The following is a 19,008-nucleotide window of genomic DNA, read 5'->3' as shown; positions in this document are numbered from 1 at the left end:
TGCGTCCTGGAGGTCAGGCCAGCGCCCGCCTCCCACGGGAGACTGAGCCACAGGCTCCACGCGCCGTGCAGGGGACCGTCCCCCGTTGGGACCTCCCCTGGGAGCTGACGAAAGCACGAGGCCCAGGCAGACAAACGAAGAGACATTTATTAGCATCGTTACGGCAACACGTCCCAGGAAGGGACGGGCCCTCAGCGCACAGCCACTGAGCTGCAAGCGTCAATCAGTGAACAATTACTGTACACGGTGCAAAGGATCACCCCAAACCTCAAACAGAAGACAAAATCACTTTACAAAAAAGTAAATAAAAATAACACCCATTTTTCTATTTAAAAAAGTGCCAGCTCTCAGGTGGCAGAGCACAGGGAGCCGCAGGGCCGCACGCTGGCTGCTGAAGCTTCACGGGCGCCCCCCACACGCCCCCTCCTCGTTCTGTCCACGACTCCCGCCCCCGCCCCTGCCCCAGCCCCGGCGCGGCAGCCTCCGCTCCCGGCCACCACGGGTCACAGCGTCAAGACCAGAGACCCTCCCTCCGTAAGGCTTAAACCAGGTAGAGTGAAAAGAACGAACCCCGGAACCTCACAGCCAGATGACAGCGGAGCCAGTGCCAGTTTAGAAAAGCAATCTCACCGCCCCCCCCCCCCAAGTCCTACTTTGGTAAATATTAACGTTTAACCAGTTAGCAAAATATTTAACCCAGTTAGCAAAATTAACACCGTCATTTCCGCAGTTACTCTTGTGCATAGTAAATGTTGCCGGATGAACTTCACATTGGAAAAAGCAGATGTGAAAACCAGTTTGCGAGACAAGGGTGCCCCTGACAGCCACCTAAGCCCAGCGAGGCTGCCGGCGCGGCGGGCGCTAGATGGTCTGGTAGCCGGCGTGGCTCCTCTTCCTGCCGACGAGGTAGGCCATGAGGACGACGAGGACCAGGCCCGCCAGGGCGCCGCCCACGGCGATGGGGATGAGCATGCTGTTCTCGTCCAGCTGACACTCCTCCGCTGCGGAGACAAGGCAGCTGCCACCTCCTCCCGCGCCTGGGCAGCACCCACCTGCTCCCGAGGGGAAGGGCCCACAGCCTCCGCAGAGCAGGGCCTCGCGGAGCGGGAGGCGGGCAGCCCCCAGCTGGGCTGGGCCCTCGGGGCAAGGTCCCGAGGTCCCGCGGGCAGCAGAGTTTGCTCCCGAGCAGAGCGGCCTGAACCACGCCCGACACTACTCACCGGGCCCGAACTTGTCCCCGTCCACGCGGAACGCCTGGACCCGCACTTGGAACACGTTCAGGGCAAAGGCCTCTGTGACCTGCAAGCGCTGCTCCGACCTGCACTTGTAGGAGTTGCCGGCGGTGGCCTGCAGCGCCCTCAGCGAGCTGTTGGCAGCGCTAAAGCTGGGGTCTGCAAAACAGGCAGCGGAGGCGGCGCTCCAGGCACCCACGGGGGCGGGCGGGGGGTGGGCGCAGGGGCGGGGGGCTCTTACCTCTGGCGTCCGGCAGAGTCATGTTCAGCTGGACTCCCTGGAGGAAGACCCGGCTGGAACTCGTGTTCTTTGAGAGAGCACACAGTCATCAGTCACCGCCAGACCCCAGGGTCTCCGGTGACAACGTGGCCTCCCACGGCCCTGGCTTTAGACCAAAACTGGGGGCTGGTCCCCAAAAGGCCTCCACCTCAGGAACACAAATCCCAATGAGCTCCTGACAGGCCTTGATACAGAGCCAGGTTCCTGCCGAAAGGGGGCCTGTTCTAAAAAGGTCACCTTGTTCGAAAAGCGGAACTCCGTCAGGAGAAAGCCCACTGCTCCGAGGCGCACGCACTGCGTGTACCCCAAGGCCCACCTCTGCTTTTCCCGTCATTTTGCTAACCTGCATCTTCCCACCAAGCACAAAAAGAGATGAGGATGTTCCCGTCGTGGCTCAGTGGTCAGAGAAGCCGACCAGCACCCGAGAGGACGCAGGTTCGATCCCTGGCCTTGCTCAGTGGGTTAAGGATCCGGTGTTGCCGTGAGCTGTGGTGTAGGTCACAGATGTGACCTGGATCCGGCGTGGCTGTGGCTGTGGTGTAGGCTGGCGGCTACAGCTCTGACTCGACCCCTAGCCTGGGAGCCTCCATATGACGCACGTGTGGCCCTAAAAAAGCCAAAAAAAAAAAGAAGGAAGCAGAGAAGCCAGCCCAGGACCTCGTCCGAGGCCACAGGTCACCCCTTTCCTGAATGTGGTGTTTGCAGCAGCGGCTGCCGGAGCAGGGGCTGGGGAGTGGGGGCCCAAAGAGACAGGCGAACGTGGGAGGCCCGGCTGTGGGCAGGGTTTCTGGGCGGAGGCGGAGGGGCAGGACCCTCACCAGGGCAAACTGGAGGGCCAGCAGCCGCAGGCTCTCGCCCTGCAGCTCCAGGGTCACCAGCTGGGCGGAGCAGCTCCCGCCGAACGTGGTCTTGTTGGGATTGATGTTGAGCCCCCTGGTCACGGTCTAGGCGAGAAGCACCGAGAGGTCAGCCTTCCCCCACCCGGCGGCCCCACGCTCCCCAGGGCCAGCTTCACGGCGCCTGAAACCCGCAGGCAAAGTACACATGACGCAGGCGGCTTCCCTTCCGTCCCGCCCCGTGGGATGCAGGCTCCTCCGTCTCGGGAGGCCGCTCCCCACGCTCAGCACGGCAAGGGGCCCCAACCCCTCAGAGGAGGGGTCCAGAGGCGACCCCAAGCCTGCGAGGTCAAGTACTTAAGACAACGCAAGGTTCTCCTAGGTCAACACCCCCGTGCCGTGGGGACAGACAAGACACGACGGGGTCCGTTAGGAGGAGGGGGCCCTCGGCTCAGGACACACCAGCCAGGACCTGTCCCTGGACTTGTGGTCCACGCGGCCCAAGGGGCGGCACCTGGGAGTGGCTTGGGGCCGCGGCCTACCGTGTTGTCCTTCGTCCTGTAGGTCACGTTCAGCTGCAGCCCCATGCTGGCCAGCAGGCAGGTCCCGTTGGCGCCGCTCACGTTGTATCTGGACACCACGGGGCTCGTGGGTGCTGGGGTGGGGGTGGGTGTGGGCGGTGCCGTCGGGGTGGGCGGTGAGGGCTTGTCTTGCTCGCATCGCGTCTCTGTAGGGACGGTGGTGGCTAGTCCTGCTGCTGCCTTGGACCACAGGGACCCGTGGACACCAGCCAACCGTCTCAAGAGGACCCGCCCACCCGCCTGGGTGCCAGTTCCAGCTGCTCCAGCCCAGCCTCAGGTGTCCCCCTGCCCACCAAGACCCCTCCCACACAACCACTGGTCCTACCACACCACCAGGACAGTCACCACAGGTCACCTGAAACCCACGTGCCAGGCCCGGGGCTGGAGACAGTCCCAGGGCCAGCAGCAGAGGGGCCCAGAGCACCAACAGGGACAGACGGACACCGGGGCCCAGAGGGAGCTGGGGCCACCAGCACGGGGCCCCAGGGGGGCAGCAGGCAATGCCCGCAGGACACGATGGACACTCCCTAGGGACGGCCCAGGGGGGGACGGCGGGGCACACGCTGTGACTGTGAACCCAACCTCCCCGCTGCCCCCCTGAACTTGATCCACCCAAAACTGCCACCCAAGAGCAAGGGCGTCTGAAGCCAAGTGGAGAAGTAACCAGGCGACTTCCACAGGAGCAAGACAGACACGCCTCCGCGAAGGTCAGTGAGTGCCCTGTGCTCCAAGGCACGCGGCACTCCTGGGCACTGTCAGCCCCTAGGCTTCTGGGACAGTGGAGAAGGTTCTGTCCAATCCGGGCCCTTCTGCACAACTGCTGAGCCGGGAGCCCACGGCCAGGCCACTGCAGGCCAGGTCCCGTGGGACAGCAGGTCAGGCAGGAAGTCAGGGCGGAGGGATAGGAGCTGCCCTTGGCCAGTCCTGATGTCTGGCCCCAGCTCTACGGGTGCAGGGACGACTGTGCAGGGTGTGACTTAGCCACAAGACGTGCCCCGGCCCCACAGGGCCCTCCTCGTGGGGAGGGTGCAGGTGAGCCCGGGGCACTGATGGGGGCAGGGGGCTCTCTAACTTCAGGGCGCCAGGCCCTCTCCTCCCCAGAGGGTTTACTCCGGGTGCCATGGCCTCTCGAAGGCAGTCACACCTGCCCTGGTGGGCAGGCATGAAGTCATGGGACAGTCACAGACTACGAGGGGAGGTGGTCCAGTCTCAGGCCCACCCAAGGCCAGGAAAGCACAGTGACCAAGCTTCTGACCAGCTAACCCAGACAACCAGCCATACCCTGGTGACCCCGTGTGGGACACAAGAATGCCTTCGGGGAGGTGCTGGTGGCAGGGGCTCATGTGGGGACAGACCCACCCCCATGCCTCTCGTCTACCAATACGTGAAGGTGCCCCCATCGGGAAGCAGCAGGTGGGGCAGGTGAGTCACTGCAAGAGCCAGCAACTCAGAGGCCACGCATCACGACCTCTGGGCGTCTGCTCTGGACACCCTGGTGAGCCTCGTGACCACGCAGGCTGACCACTCCGAGCCTTAGCTTGGTACCCGCTGCCTGGGCCAGGGCACCAGCAGGTCCTAGAAGGGGCTTGCTCCCCCAGCCCACGCCGGGCTGAGAGGGGCGGCTGGTGGAAGGGCCTCGCCCAGGTCCTTGGGGACCCCACCTCGGCCGTGCTTCTCCCTGTCACCTGGGTTCCCCTCCAGGCCCAGCCCCGCGGCTGACACTCCTCCACCTCAGGGGTCAGCAAGCTTTCGCTGTGGACGGCTGTGTCCATGGCAGACTCTGGTGCCCAGGTGCCTGTCCCCCCTCGGCTCTGCTACGTGGGCACGAGAGCAGCCACAGGAACAGGCACATGAACGGTGGTGGCTATGGTCCGATGAAACGTTAGCTATGACATCGTTTTCACGTGTCAGAAAATGTTCTTCTGATTTTTTAACCTTAAATTCACAAGCCTAAACACCACCCTTAGCTTGCTGGCCATGCAGAGACTGGAGGCCCTGGCAGCCAGGCACATAGGAGGCTGACGGGTGGCCTGCAGACCACAGGTTCCGCAGTGCCAAGCCTGCGGGTCAAGGCTCAAACACTCCCCTGCCCCTCCTGGAAGCGACCGCGGCCTGTGAGCCACCCAGCAGGACGTGGGGAGGCTGGCCACCTGCCTCAGGCCCCCTTGCGCTGGACTGAGGGAAGGCAGAGTCTATGTGGACACAGCGGGCTTGAGCTCAAGGACACTTGTGACCTGACCTCACCCGCTCTCAGAGGGAAGACGGGGGGCCTGCCCTGCCCCGTTCCCGCTTTAATCCCCCGCATCTGAAGCGGTCACCCTCTCCAACGCGGGCGGCCGCACGGTAACAAGGGCTCACACCCTCCACGGCACCAGGCCACTGGGCACCCACGGGAGGCGGACTCTCAGCGCTGGGCGAGGGCGGGCCTACCTTGCTGGCTGAAGCTGTTGTTCGCCAGGTACGCCTGGATGGTGGCGTTGCCGAGGGTGACGGTCACGTTGAGCAGGTGCACCTGGCTGTTGCTCACGCACCTGTACTTGGTGTTGAGGTCTGCCCTGATGTCGGTGCTGGCTGCCACCGTCTTGGTGCCTGCGTTCACAGGGGCGGTGATTCACTGCGGGAAGCGCTTCGTGAAAAGCAGCTGCAGATACCCCGTCCTCAGCCCAACTGTCTTCACTCCCGAACTGGCCTGTTTGGGGCCTTACCCTTAGAGCTCGCGCTGGGGAAGAACTCTGCGTCTGACAGATTATAAACCAGCGTCATCAGCTGGACGCTGTAACGGGTGGCATTTCTTGTGAAACTGAGGGTGAGTGTGTGTCCTCTTCCAAAAGCAATCACGAGACTGGAGTCGGAAGTGTTCTCTTTACCGCAAGAGCTGCTGTTTAACACCTGGGCGCTGGCTGGCAGGCTGAAGGTCGTGTTCTAGAACACGCAGGGGAACAGGGTCACTGAAGGGACTCCGAGACACCACGGAAAGATCCTGAGTCTGACAGAAACTTGGACCCCAGTTCCGTCTCAGGGGTCACTACTAACACACCCCTTTCCAATAAAAACAAAAACCATAAAGAGTCCGTATTACATGACGAGTAACAGACCAAAAAGTAATTCAAGGGTACGAATGACGGTTTCAGGAGTTCCCATGTGGTGCAGCACCTGAAGGATCCAGTGTTGTCTCAAAAGCTCAGAGCACTGCTGAGGCGCGAGTTTGATCCCTAGCCTGATGCAGAGGGTTAAGGATCCCGCGTTGCAGGAGCTGTGGCGTAAGCCGAGGCCAAAGCTCAGATTTGATACCTGGTCTGGGAATTTCCACATGCGGCAGGTGCAGCCAAAAAAAGGAGATGACTTCATGTAATTAAAATTTTTCTTCATTAATATAATTTTAATTTACAAGAGAATTAAAACTAAAGTTATCTCAGAAAACTGAACTAATTCACCTGGGGCTTCAAGATGAGCTATATGCTTTTATTTGCAAAAAAGCCACGGCCACTTCTTTGCTGAAGAAAAGTTCAGGAGTTCCCGTCGTGGCGCAGTGGTTAACGAATCTGACTAGGAACCATGAGGTTGCAGGTTCGATCCCTGGCCTTGCTCAGTGGGTTAAAGGATCCGGCGTTGCCGTGAGCTGTGGTGTAGGTTGCAGACGCGGCTTGGATCCCGCGTTGCTGTGGCTCTGGCGTAGGCCGGCGGCTACAGCTCCGATTCGACCCCTAGCCTGGGAACCTCCACATGCTGTGGGAGCGGCCCTAGATAAAGCAAAAACAAACAAAACAAAACAAAAACCTCCACACGCCGTGGCTCCGGCCCTAGATAAAAGCAAAAAAAAAAAAAAAAGAAAAAAGAAAAGTTCAGACTATGTCTCCCTAATCAAAGAGAAGAGGGAGTTTACTGCAGAACTGTCTGAATTAACCACAAGTAAAACAAGCAACCCGAAAGCCACCAGAACCCGTCGTGATGAACTGGCCCCAAGAGTGACCGGTGATAAGCTCTCCTGTTGGACAGGCCACGTCCGGGACAAAGACACACTTTGTGAAGTGGGAAGGCACATAACAGCAGGGGGACAATCCCATTTGTGTAACATAATTCATATACGATGAAACGGTATTTTTAAAATCCAAACAAAAAAATGAAGCAGAAATTGAAAGGTGCTTGGACAAGTCTTAAAACTGGAGATGCTTCTGTGGAACAAAACCGCCCCGGCTTCCCGCTGCTTTGCCAAAGACCACATGTGCACAGAGACGGGACAAATGGACGTGGAGGCCAAGCAGCTGGGCGCAAGGCCGGGGCGCAGAGACAGAACCGGGGGTCTTCCCTCGGCCCTGGGCCCGGCTGCCCTCCCAGTGCCCAAGAAGCATTACGGCATCTGCCACGTGGAGACGGCAGGGAAAACACGCTTCAAGGAAGCATGCAGTTCAGGTCTGGTTTAGGGTTATATTTACAAGAGGACGTGTTAAATAGGAGCGAGTGAACTGGTCCCACTAAGGAACGAACAGAGAAAGAAGTAACAAATGCTGCTTATTTGTCAGGAATCTGGTAGACGCGCGAGCCTTCCCCACCGTAAAAAAGCGTAAAATGGTTTTAACAAAACCACAAGGGACGCTTGAATCCATCTAGTTCCGTGGCTCTGCTCCTCGAACAACTGTTCACATGCAATTCTTGGGCGTGAGTTTGCCTAAAGCAGAGCTCTATTCACAGGCTGTACCCCGGGCACACAAAGACCTCGAGAGAGCCCAGCCGCAGGGGATGATCAGCGTGGCACCAGGACAAGGTGCCACCCTGAGGCGGCCAGGGGTCGTCCAGAAGAAAACGGGGAAAACGCCCACGAGAAAACCGGCCAAGTGCGCTGCGAGCCCCTGAAGAGGCCCGGCCAGGCGAGCCACCCGCCCCCCACGCGGCGGGCGAGCCCCGCTGTGCCGACCTTGGCGCCGCTCCGGCTGTCGTAGCTGATCTCGAAGGTGGCGGCGAAGTTGGCCATGATGCAGGCGGTCCCGTTGCCGTCGCTCACCACGAATACCGCCGAGGCGCCACGCGCGAGGCCTGCGGGGCCAGAGGAGAAAGAGACGGCTGGACGCGTTTTTGAAAACACTCCTTTCGAAGGCGGCTGCCTACGGCCCCAGCGCTGCGGGGCTCCTCAGGAGAGAGCGCCGGCCTCCTGGAATCACTGAAGCCCGAGGCGCGCGGGGACCTGGGCTGGGGTCAGCCCGCCTTCTGTCCTCCGGGACGCGATTCTAAAAACGCCCTCCAGGTTGCCGACCTGCCATCAGCTCTTCAATGCTTCACTTCAGGACACTTACAGGGAAATCACAGGTCAACTCCGGGCAACCCAGGCACAGGCCGCCCCACGCTCCTTCCCGGAATCTCTGGGAGGTGGGGTGGGGTCCTGAAGGCAGGGCTCAACCTTACCACTGACCTACGGTCACCCGCGGGGTGGAAGGGTCATGTGGCAAGAACAGCCAGGGACTCAAAGACCTCAACTCTTGCCCCATTTCCAGAAAGGCTGGAATGCAGGCGACCTATGGCAGCGGCGGCAGCCTTGGGACACCGCCCACCCTCCAGGTGGTTCCGCTAAGAAGCCGGGGCGGGGGGAGTGGCCGGCGCTCCGAGCCAAGTCCTCAGGGTGGGTCCTGAGGCCCCTGGAGAAGAGGGGAACTTGGGAGCTGTGCCCAAGCCCATGCTGCTCTCAGAGAGAGACTGGCAAAACCAGGTGTTTGTGACAGTTCCAAAGCCAAGCAGCCACTGGGCAGCCCTGGGTCCGGCCGCTCCGAGGACCTGGTCCCTTGTTCCTGTTCAGACCCCTGTGTGCCCTTCACCACGTGGTGACACACCTGGCTACGATGCCTCTCAGGCACCCTCGGAGGACACCTAACTAGCTTGGCATTCTGAAACCCTGTCCCCGACAAGGTCAAGGTGAATGGCTACAGTGAGCCCAGCTCACCTTACCCTCAGGACGGTCACCAGGAAGATCCTCAAAGCAGCTCCTACTTGTTAAAGCCACGGGTAGAGACAGAGACCCCACGCATCTTCCCGGAGGCCTCTGTCGAGGGAGACCGAAGTCCTCACTCCCAGAGAACAGCTGCTCTGTTCACAGCAGCTGAGACATGGAGCAAACCTAAACGTCCATCGACTGAGGAGGGATCAAGAAGATGTGGCACATACACACAACGGAATACTACTCGGCCATAAAAAAGAACTACTCGGCCATAAAAAAGAACAGAACGATGCCACGTGCAGCAACATGGATGGACCCAGAACAGTTATACTAAAGAAGTCAGAGAGAGACACACAAACATCATATGATAGCACTTACATACGGAAGCTAAACTGTGAACCTAAACAAATGAACTCACTTAAAAAAAGAAACAGACCCACAGACATAGAAAACAAACATGGTTACCAAAGCGGGGGGCGGGGGGAATAAATACGGCGGCTGGGATTAAGATACATATAATTACTACTTAGTAGTTAAATGTGTGTGTGTGTCTATACGTATATCTGTCTATAGAAATATACATGCACATCTATCTATATATAGATCTATGTATATCTATAGAGAGAAATAAATGTGTAATTGAATCACTCTGCTGTACACCAGAAACCAACAGTGCTGGAAGTCAACTAGACTTTAATTAAAAGAAAAAAGGGGGAGTTCCCGTCGTGGCGCAGTGGTTAACGAATCCGACTAGGAACCATGAGGTTGCGGGTTCGGTCCCTGCCCTTGCTCAGTGGGTTAACGATCCGGCGTTGCCGTGAGCTGTGGTGTAGGTTGCAGACGCGGCTTGGATCCCGCGTTGCTGTGGCTCTGGTGTAGGCCGGTGGTTACAGCTCCGATTCAACCCCTAGCCTGGGAACCTCCATATGCCGCGGGAGCGGCCCAAGAAATAGCAACAACAACAACAACAAAAAAAGACTCACCCGTAACGAACCCAACTAGTATCCATGAGAACGCGGTTTGACTCCTAGCCTCACTCAGTGGGTCAAGGATCCATGTGGCCGTGAGCTCTGGTGTAGGCCGCAGACAAGGCTTGGATCCTGTGCTGTTGTGGCCGTGGTGTAGGCCGGCAGCTGCAGCTCTGATTCAACCCCTAGCCTGGGAACCTCCATATACCTCAGGTGTGGCCCTAAAAAGACGAAAGAAAGGAAGGAAGGAAGGAAGAAAGAAAAAGGAAGGAAGGAAGGAAGGAAGAAAGAAAGAAAGAAAGAAAGAAAGAAAAGCTGCTACAGGAGACTGAAGCAAACTGAAGGGGACAAGGAAACGCTTGTTTTGCAAATTTTTGACCCCCACCCCCGCAAGCACCCTCAAGCAAGATCACACTAAAATCACTTCCAATGAAATGAACATTCCTTTTAAAAACCTAGAGAAAATCCCTGAGTCTTTTCCGACACTGTGAAGGTTTTAAAGACATGCCTCTGAGAGAGCTGGGGTGCGTGCGCAGGAGCCAGAGATGCCTGCAAGGCGAACACAGGGCAGCAGCAGAGAAAGCCTTGGGCGCTGGAACCAGAGGACGAGGCCACCCCAGGCCGGGACGCCCTCCCTGGCCGTGGGAGCCACACGCCACCAGGCCAGCCCAACCCAGCAGGTCAGGGGGCTGCCTCCCATGGGAGCAGGGTCAGTTCCTACCAAGCTGCTGTCTGTAAAACAGTTCCCTAAATCACCAGAAAGCTTCCTACTGGCTCAAAACCCTTCATTATGAAACATTTCACATTAAGCAACTTTTCAATCAGTTTTTCCACTTAGTAGCATGCTGAGGGTCCTGACCTTTCAAAAGACAATGAAGAATTACTATAACAAACTTAAAATAAGCATCAGCAGCAGCAGAGGGTCATATTTATTCTGGAGAGGCCCAGAAAATTTTGAATATTACTATTATTTTTTAAAGGAACTCATTTATTCCTTTATTGTAAAATCAATACATGGACTTTGTAAAATACATAGACTTTCAAAAGAAAAAAAATCACTGTCAACACTTTGATGTACACATCTCAAGATTATTATGTTTACAGACAATATGTGATTTTCATTTTTTTTTTTTTTTGGTCTTTCTCTCTTTTAAGGGCCACACGCACGGTACATGGAGGTTGCCAGGCCAAGGGTCCTATCGGAGCTGTAGCCACCAGCCTACACCAGGGACACAGCAACTCAGGATCCAAGCCGAGTCCGCAACCTACACCACAGCTCATGGCAACACTGGATCCTTAACCCACTGAGCGAGGCCAGGGATCAAACCTGTGTCTTCATGAATGCCAGTCAGGTTCGTTAACCACTGTGCCACGATGGGAACTCCTAACACGTGATTTTTAAAAACAAAATGGGATCATACTATTCAAAGGGTTTTGTAACCTGTCCATCTTTAGCTTATTTTCACACTGACATATGCGGGCAACACACGTCCTTCATCTTAAGATGGGCCACCTGTCACAAGTGCACATCAACCACTGCCAGGCTGAGTGGCTTCCTTTCTCCCTGTGACTCCTGCCAGGATGTTGCAGTGTGTCCACGAGTTGTGCTGGACTTGGCACTCTCAGGTACTCAGCCCAGGAGGCCTCTTGGCAAGGTCCTCTCACTTGATCTTTCTTCACGAAATCTTCTGACCCAGCTGTCCATAGCTGTGCTTTGCTCTTTATGGTCATTGTGACTTTGTTCCCATATGAACTGCTATGGCATCGATTCACTGATTTTCTGACGTTTACTGACTGCCAACTTTCTGAATTTCCTGGCGGGTTAACCTTATGGAAAAACGGGCAAAAGACCTGAACAGACATTTCTCCAAGGAAGATGTACAGATGGCCAACGAGCACATGTAAAAACGCTCAACATCCCTGATTATTAGAGAAATGCAAATCAAAACTACTGAGGTACCACCTCATGCCCGTCAGAACGGCCATCATTAATAAGTCTAAAAATAACAAATGCTGGAGGGGGTGTGGAGAAAAGGGAACCCTCCTGCACTGTGGCTGGGAATGTGAGCTGGTACAACCACTATGGAGAACAGTGTGGAGGTACCTTAGAAAAACACGCACAGAACTACCATAAGACCCAGCCATCCCACTCCGGGGCATATATCCAGACAAACCTTTCCTGGAAAAAGGCACACGCACCCGCATGTTCACTGCAGCACTGCTCACAAGAGCCAAGGCATGGAAACACCCCAAATGTCCATCGACAGATGACTGGATTGAGAAGATGTGGTACATACACACAGTGGAAAAGACACCAAAAAGTGCCCTTTGCAGCAACACGGATGGAAGCAGACACTCTCATACTAAGTGAAATCAGTCAGAGAGAGAAAAACAAATACCATATGATATCACTTTTATCTGGAACCTAATGTAGGGCACACATGAACCTTTCCACAGAAAAGAGAATCATGGGCATGGAGAACAGACTTGTGGTTGCCGAGGGGGAGGGAGCAGGGGGAGGGAGCGGGATGGACTGGGCATCTGGGGGGAACAGACGCAAAGTCTTGCCTTTGGAATGGATAAGCAATCAGACGCTGCTGTAGAGCACCGGGAACTGTATCTAGTCACTTCTGATGGAGCATGATAATGTGAGAAAAAGGAATGTATATGTGTGTGACTAGGTCAGTAGAAAATCGACAGAACACTGTAAACCAGCTATGAAGGAAAAAGTAAAAATCATCATACAAAAATAAATAAAATAGGAAGCACTATTGTTATATTTTTGCTTTTTACAAGCCACGCCCGAGGCACATGGACATTCCCAGGCTAGGGATTGAATCGCACACCACAGCCACAGCAACGTCAGATCCTAGCCACATCTGCGACCTACACCAAAGCTCACAGCAATGCTGGATCCTTAACCCACTGAGCAAGGCCAGGGATTGAACCTGCATCCTCATGGAAAATGGTCAGGTTCATTACCGCTGAACCACAAAGGGAACTCCCAGAAACTTTTGCTTATTAAAACAAGAAATTTACCCCCAGAAGTCAGCAGTGGTCAAGAGAAAAATATCGACAAGAATGTTGGAACATAAAACTGTAAGACAAAGGTATGTATGCTAACGATCAAAAGTTGTTGTTTTTTTAAAGTCTATCACAGCGGCAGTTGGTTTAAAAAAAAAAAAATCACCTCCTTGTATTAGTTAAACTGTTGGCAGTAACTTGAGGGGTGTCCCTTCTGAAAGCCAAAGCCACTGCTCCTCCCAGGCAGCCCCTCCCCTAAGCCCCCTCTCCAGTCACAGAGGAGAGGCTGGCTCGGGCCTCCGAACACTCCCTCCTCTACACCAGGGCAGCTGCAGGAAGCTGCCTGCTTGAGGTAGGGGATCTTGGTCTAGGACAGACCTCTCACCACAAACTAGCTGCGTGACCTTGGGCCAGGAGGAACCACCAAGCCCTGGCTTTAGGCACCTGCACGGTGGGAATAAGAGCACTGACATCTCAGGGCTGTGAGAGCCTCAAGTGCGCCAAAGCAAGCAGTGATGAGGACCGGGCATCAGGCTGCTTTCAGCGTTGGCCGCTACCATTCACTGTTCGGTGCCTCACAGCCCTCACCCACCAAGCTCATCACCGAATCCTCACCGCCTGAGCAAAGCATCAAGTAAGCGTTCTATTTAACCGACACCCGTACTGCTTGTGCAGTTACCCTGACTGTCGAGACAGCTTTAACAGGCACTATGACGACGCCCTTTTACAGACGCGGTGATCAGAGCACCAGAGGTTAGCTGACTGCTCAAAGTCACAGGGCAAGCGAAGCGACAGCGGAGAGCCAGGTCTGGAACGAGGTCCGCTGGGTCAGAGCACGTGTCTGCCACATCTGAACCACGTTTTCTCTCCAGCGCTCGGTGAGCAAGCGCGTGTGCTTCACATTACAATACACTCCCTTCTGAAATGAGGCTGCCATCTATAGAACGAGTCAATAAACCATTAACAGGAGTTCCCGTCGTGGCGCAGTGGTTAACCAATCTGACTAGGAACCATGAGGTTGCGGGTTCGGTCCCTGCCCTTGCTCAGTGGGTTAACGATCCGGCGTTGCCGTGAGCTGTGGTGTAGGCTGCAGACGCGGCTTGGATCCCGCGTTGCTGTGGCTCTGGTGTAGGCTGGCAGCTACAGCTCCGATTCGACCCCTAGCCTGGGAACCTCCACGTGCCGCAGGAGCATCCCAAGAAATGGCAAAAAATAAAATAAAATAAAATAAAAATAAACCATTAACATCTAAGAAATTACTTTCTAATTTCTCTTTTCTTCTTTTAAACCCAGTATTTTTCTTCTTAACCGGTGATACAGTCATTCACGAAGGCGCAAAGGAAGGAAAAACAAGACCAAACCAGACATCACAACCTCTAGAGAGCAGTTTGCACACCTCTCAACAGCTGGCAGACGTGCTTGTTTAGGGACCAGTGCTGTTCATGTGCAGCCTCTGCATGAGCGCTGACTATGGGTGAGGCACGAGGGGGCTGGGGGACAATGAAGATACACGTGTAAAAATAAGCACGATGTGGCTGAACCCATGCTCCCACGGAAGCACGTGTTGCACGTGCCTCTTAGTCAAGTCTCGCAGGAGCCAGGAGGAGAGAATACAGCCCGGAGTGGATCCATCAATACAAACCCACAATCATGGACCCAAAATATCCTGACCTCAAATCTAGGCAAGAATTCAGTCACCAGGAGTTCCCATTGTAGCTCAGCAGTTAATGAACCCAACTAGGGTCCATGAGGACGCGGGTTCCATCCCTGGCCTCACTCAGTGGGTTAAGGATCCGGCATTGCCATGAGCTGTGGTCAGCTTGGATCCCGAGCGGCTGTGGCTGTGGCGTAGGCCGGCAGCTGAAGCTCCAGTTCCACCCCTAGCCTGGAAACTTCCAAGTACCATGGGCGTGGCTCTTATAAGGAAAAAAAAAATTCAGTCACCGATATGAGTAATGGACAAACTCCCACAATTGAGGATGACATTCGTCAGTGTAAAACTTTCCCAACTTCCTAAGTGACAGTTCTTCATTCGGAAAGAGGAAGGAGATCATCTAGTTGACACCAACGGCTCGAAGGGCCGTGTCAGGCCAGAGACTTACACATACGGACCAAAAGGTTTGAGTGTACGTTTGTCTGCGCTTTCTACCAACTGCTGAAACACAAAAGCTTTAATTTTCTAATTATCAACACAGGACGAATTTGTAAGCTACAAGTTTGAAATATTTTTAGAAAAGATGCTTTGTGGTGGAATTGTGCATTAAAACACTCTCAGTAGGAGTTCCCATCGTGGCGTAGTGGTTAACGAATCCGACTAGGAACCATGAGGTTGCGGGTTTGGTCCCTGCCCTTGCTCAGTGGGTTAACGATCCGGCGTTGCCGTGAGCTGTGGTGTAGGCTGCAGACGCGGATCGGATCCCGCGTTGCTGTGGCTCTGGCGTAGGCCGGTGGTTACAGCTCCGATTCAACCCCTAGCCTGGGAACCTCCCTATGCCCAAGAAATAGCAACAATAACAACAGCAAAAAAGACAAAAGACAAAAAAAAAAAAAAAAACACTTAGTAGATCTTTGTTAAAAGCTAGATTTTAACTGAACAGAAAACTTAAAAGATATGATGGAATGTAGAGAGCTTATGAATTTTTCTCTTCGATCAGGTGAGTTTTTTTAAATTACTCAAAGAACTTTATTCATAGTTGTATAATGATCATCGTGACCAGATTTTATAGCATTTCCATCCCAAACTGCCAGCCCATCCCCTCACCCCCCACAGGTGAGTTTTAAAACATGAAACAAAGCCATTATGAAAGTTCTAACGCATGTGAGCCCTTCTAATAAAGGAGTTGTTCCTACATGACAAGACTTGTTCCAGCAACTCGTCCCCTGACTAATTACACCTGCTGTGGGAGAGCAAGGCTTTGGGTTTAAACGCTGCTGGAATAAGGTCATCCCTTGTGGCTGTTCTGCAGCTCAAAGAACTCATTCTACACCACAGACAAAAGGAAGACCTGAAACCCAAATCCATTCGTCTCAAGAACAGAACATCCGGGTAGGATGAGACTTAGAGGTGTCCAGAGAATTCACCGCACTTAAGTGGGGGAACGCGAGTTTCTTTCCGTGTCTCCTGAACTCCAGCGGCGCTCCCACCAGCTGCGTTCTGCACGTTTCAGATCCTGGCCCTCCCCTCATCACGGGGAACAAGGTGACAAAGAACCGCGGGCGGGCAAAGAGCCCCCAGATCAAGCCACACTGTGGTTCCCTTCGGTCAGCACGCACTCCCTCCTCACTACAACCGATAAATCCAACGACGCCCGCCCGCACGGGCTGCTCCTGAGCTCGGAGGGCTGTCGGAGTCCCCCCTCCGACTCCCGGGGCCCGGTGCACACAGAGCAGGAGCAGCGCTCCTCAACACGGCTCACTAGACACGGAGAGGCTATTGGGGGACCCGACCGAGCCCACTCGACCTTCTGCCCATTGCGGGCGCCCTTTAACTCAAGTCCTTACAACGTAACGAAATCCCCCAGCGACACAAACACGGGCAGCAGCGCTCCACGCCACCCTGCCAGGGGCGAAGGTTAAAGCACGAAGGACGAACTCTAAAGGCCGGGGTCGCCGCGCCGCCCTTTCCTCCTGTGGGGAGATCCGCGACGGGCGGGGGCCCAGGCCGCACGCAGCCCTCCGCGGCCACCGGTGCCCCAAGATAAAGGGGCGAACCACGCCGCTCGGAAACCACCAAGTCACTGCCCACTTCACCCACGACACGAGTTCGGAGCCCAGGGACCGCGCCGCGCCCCGCCCTCCCTCGGCCGCGGCTCGGCACCTGGGCCGCCCACCCCTTCCCCGCGCAGCCCCCTCGGCTGGTGCAGGGACGACTCGCCGGCTCGCCGACCCCCGGAGTGCCCAGGGCCCGGCCCGACCCTCAGCCCCGCAGCGCCCGCAGCCTCCCGCCCGAGCCCCCCATGGCCCCCGGCCCCTCACACCGCCCCCATCCCTCGGGGTCGGCGCAGCCCCTCACCCCGACCCGGCCCCTCACCGAGCAGCAGCAGCAACAGCAGGAGCGGCCGTCGCCAGGCGCCGCCGGGGGCCGCCATGGGCGCGAGCGGGAGCCGGGTGGGGTCGGGGGCGGTTGGGCCGGGGCGGGCGGGCCGCGGGCTGACCAGGCCGGCGTGAGGGAAGCTGGTCCCGTTGCAGCGCCCGCGGGAGGAAAGAGACCCCGCGGCCGGCGGCGCCCGTCACGTGAGGCCGCGCTGCGCCCGCGCCGCCACGTGACCTCCGTGAATCTCGCGAGAGGGCGCGAGTTGAGGCGTCCTCCCTACACCCGGCTCCCGGCTCGCACGTGACCTGGAGTGGACACGTGATTGTGGCGTCACGTGACACGACTCGCATCTCAGACCCCCTGCCCAGTCTCCGACCGCCCGAAACGGAAGGCGGGCCAGTGGCCCGCTCAGGTCGGAGCCCCCGGGACCAGCCCGGGGCCGGCGGAGGAAAAGATGGGATTGGACTCGACCTTCGGTTCTCTGCCGCGGGCCGAGGGTGGGAGCTCCCGGGGACCGCCCCACGGAGCTGAGCGGATGTTTCTGCGGGGACACCGAGGCTTTCGCGCTTCTCAGCCTCGGGGCTCTTCGAGGAGGACGGGAGGGATTAGGAAGGAGGGGACGTAGGTACGGTACCGAGTCGTGCCACTCGGTCCTGAAAGCCGCACAAAGCACAGGGTTTAAAGGTAGACTCAGTTGAAGGGGCATAAGGGTTTCGGTCACTGCCGGCTGTGACGCCACTCCGATGCTTTAGGGGAAGGGGCGGCACCTGCCCAGAAGGTTCACAAACGCTCGAGCCTGTCACGTACTCCCTACGTTGCTCAGAAAAGTCGCCACCGCGCTGCTTCCAGAAACTTCCTGAAGCACCTCTCGCGAACTTCCCAGTTCCTGCTTTGCCACGAGGCTTTGCCAGGTCTTTTTCCTCGCCTGCTGCACGCTGTGGCCACTTGTGCGGTTTGCAGAAAGCTGACCCCTCTGGCCTCGCAGGCCCCGCCTGCTGCTTTGTGGAGCCGCTTCCAACCCCACCTCCTCCGGAAGCCTGCCTCGAGCCTCTTCAGGGCAGGTTTGTTGATAACTACCTGTCACTACTGAAGAGGCTTTGATCGTTGTGGGGGTTTTTAGCTCTTAAATTTGTTTACTTTTTGTAGGTTTTGTCTTCTTTCCTGGCCTATTTTCCTGATCAGTTTCACTTCCCTTCTCCAGCTTACAACACAATCAGCTGAGAAAGTCACGAGACTTAATAGAACTGCAAGTAAAAGGGGAGCAGAGACCCAGAGCCCCAGGCGCTCGGGTTTGTTCTGCTCTGGAGGCAAAAATCTGTTGTTACTAAAGAGCAGATTTGGTGGTAGCTTGTTTAGGTTTTTAGAGTTCTTTTTGGACTTTCAAATTTATTGGTGTTCCAGGTGGGGGACAAGTTTTGCAAGACTCCACTTGAGGGAAGTGCTGCCCCTGGCACAGCGGAAACAAATCCGACTAGTGTTCATCCCTGGCCTCCCTCAGTGGGTCGGGGATCCAGTGTTGCTGTGAGCTGTGGTGTAGGTCAAAGATGTGGCTTGGATCCTGCATGGCTGTGTCTGTGGTGTAGGCCGGCAGCTGTAGCTCAGATTCGACCCCTAGCCTGGGAACTTCCATGTGCTGCTGGTGCAGCCCTAAAAACGGGGAAAAAGAGAGAGAAGTGCACTCCATCAACTCCAATAAAAATTTTTTTGAAAAAGGAGAAGCGCTGTCCAGTTATTGGGTGTGCTGTCTCTTTATGCTTTTTCACTGGGATGTCCTTTCTCAGCAACAGCCCATTAACATGATGCTTGCTCAGTGTGTTAAAGTGATATTTATGCCTGAGTGGTCCTTTGGAAGTAGCGTGCTAGGTTCAGACATAATTGGAAAAATTCTAAAATATTTCTGTTCTGAATGTTCTGATCCTAAGAAACTATAAATAACCTTGAATATAAAACCAAAAAGACCTATGAGGCATTCCTGATGTGGTACAGCGGGATCAGCAGTGTCTTGGGAGCCGCTGGGACCCAGGCTCGATCCCTGGCCTGGCCCAGTGGGTTAAGGATCCTGCGTTGCTGCAGCTGTGGCTTAAGTTGAGACTGGGGCTCAGATGTGACCCCTGGCCAGGTCACTCCATAT

At 55.8% G+C, this 19,008-nt stretch overlaps 1 protein-coding gene across 1 annotated transcript; it reads right to left on the bottom strand.

Moving 5' to 3' along the window:
* Positions 1-159: 159 nt before the first annotated feature.
* On the bottom strand, positions 160-16,932 carry LAMP1 (lysosomal associated membrane protein 1). Its single transcript, NM_001011507.1, is given in 9 exon segments — positions 160-1,001; positions 1,221-1,391; positions 1,474-1,540; positions 2,331-2,456; positions 2,891-3,075; positions 5,360-5,518; positions 5,635-5,851; positions 7,842-7,960; positions 16,875-16,932. Coding segments are annotated over 9 exon segments (1,242 nt in total). The 3' UTR covers positions 160-861.
* Between the last annotated feature and the right edge of the window lie 2,076 nt (positions 16,933-19,008).

The sequence above is a fragment of the Sus scrofa genome, chromosome 11 (assembly GCF_054392235.1).
Source record: "Sus scrofa isolate SSC_HxYL_T2T_F1_AM1 chromosome 11, Sscrofa_HxYL_maternal_Yorkshire_Landrace_v2.0, whole genome shotgun sequence".
NCBI lineage: Eukaryota > Metazoa > Chordata > Mammalia > Artiodactyla > Suidae > Sus > Sus scrofa.
The sequence above is the reverse complement of the archived record's forward strand: the minus strand, read 5'-3'. Positions and strand labels throughout refer to the sequence as shown.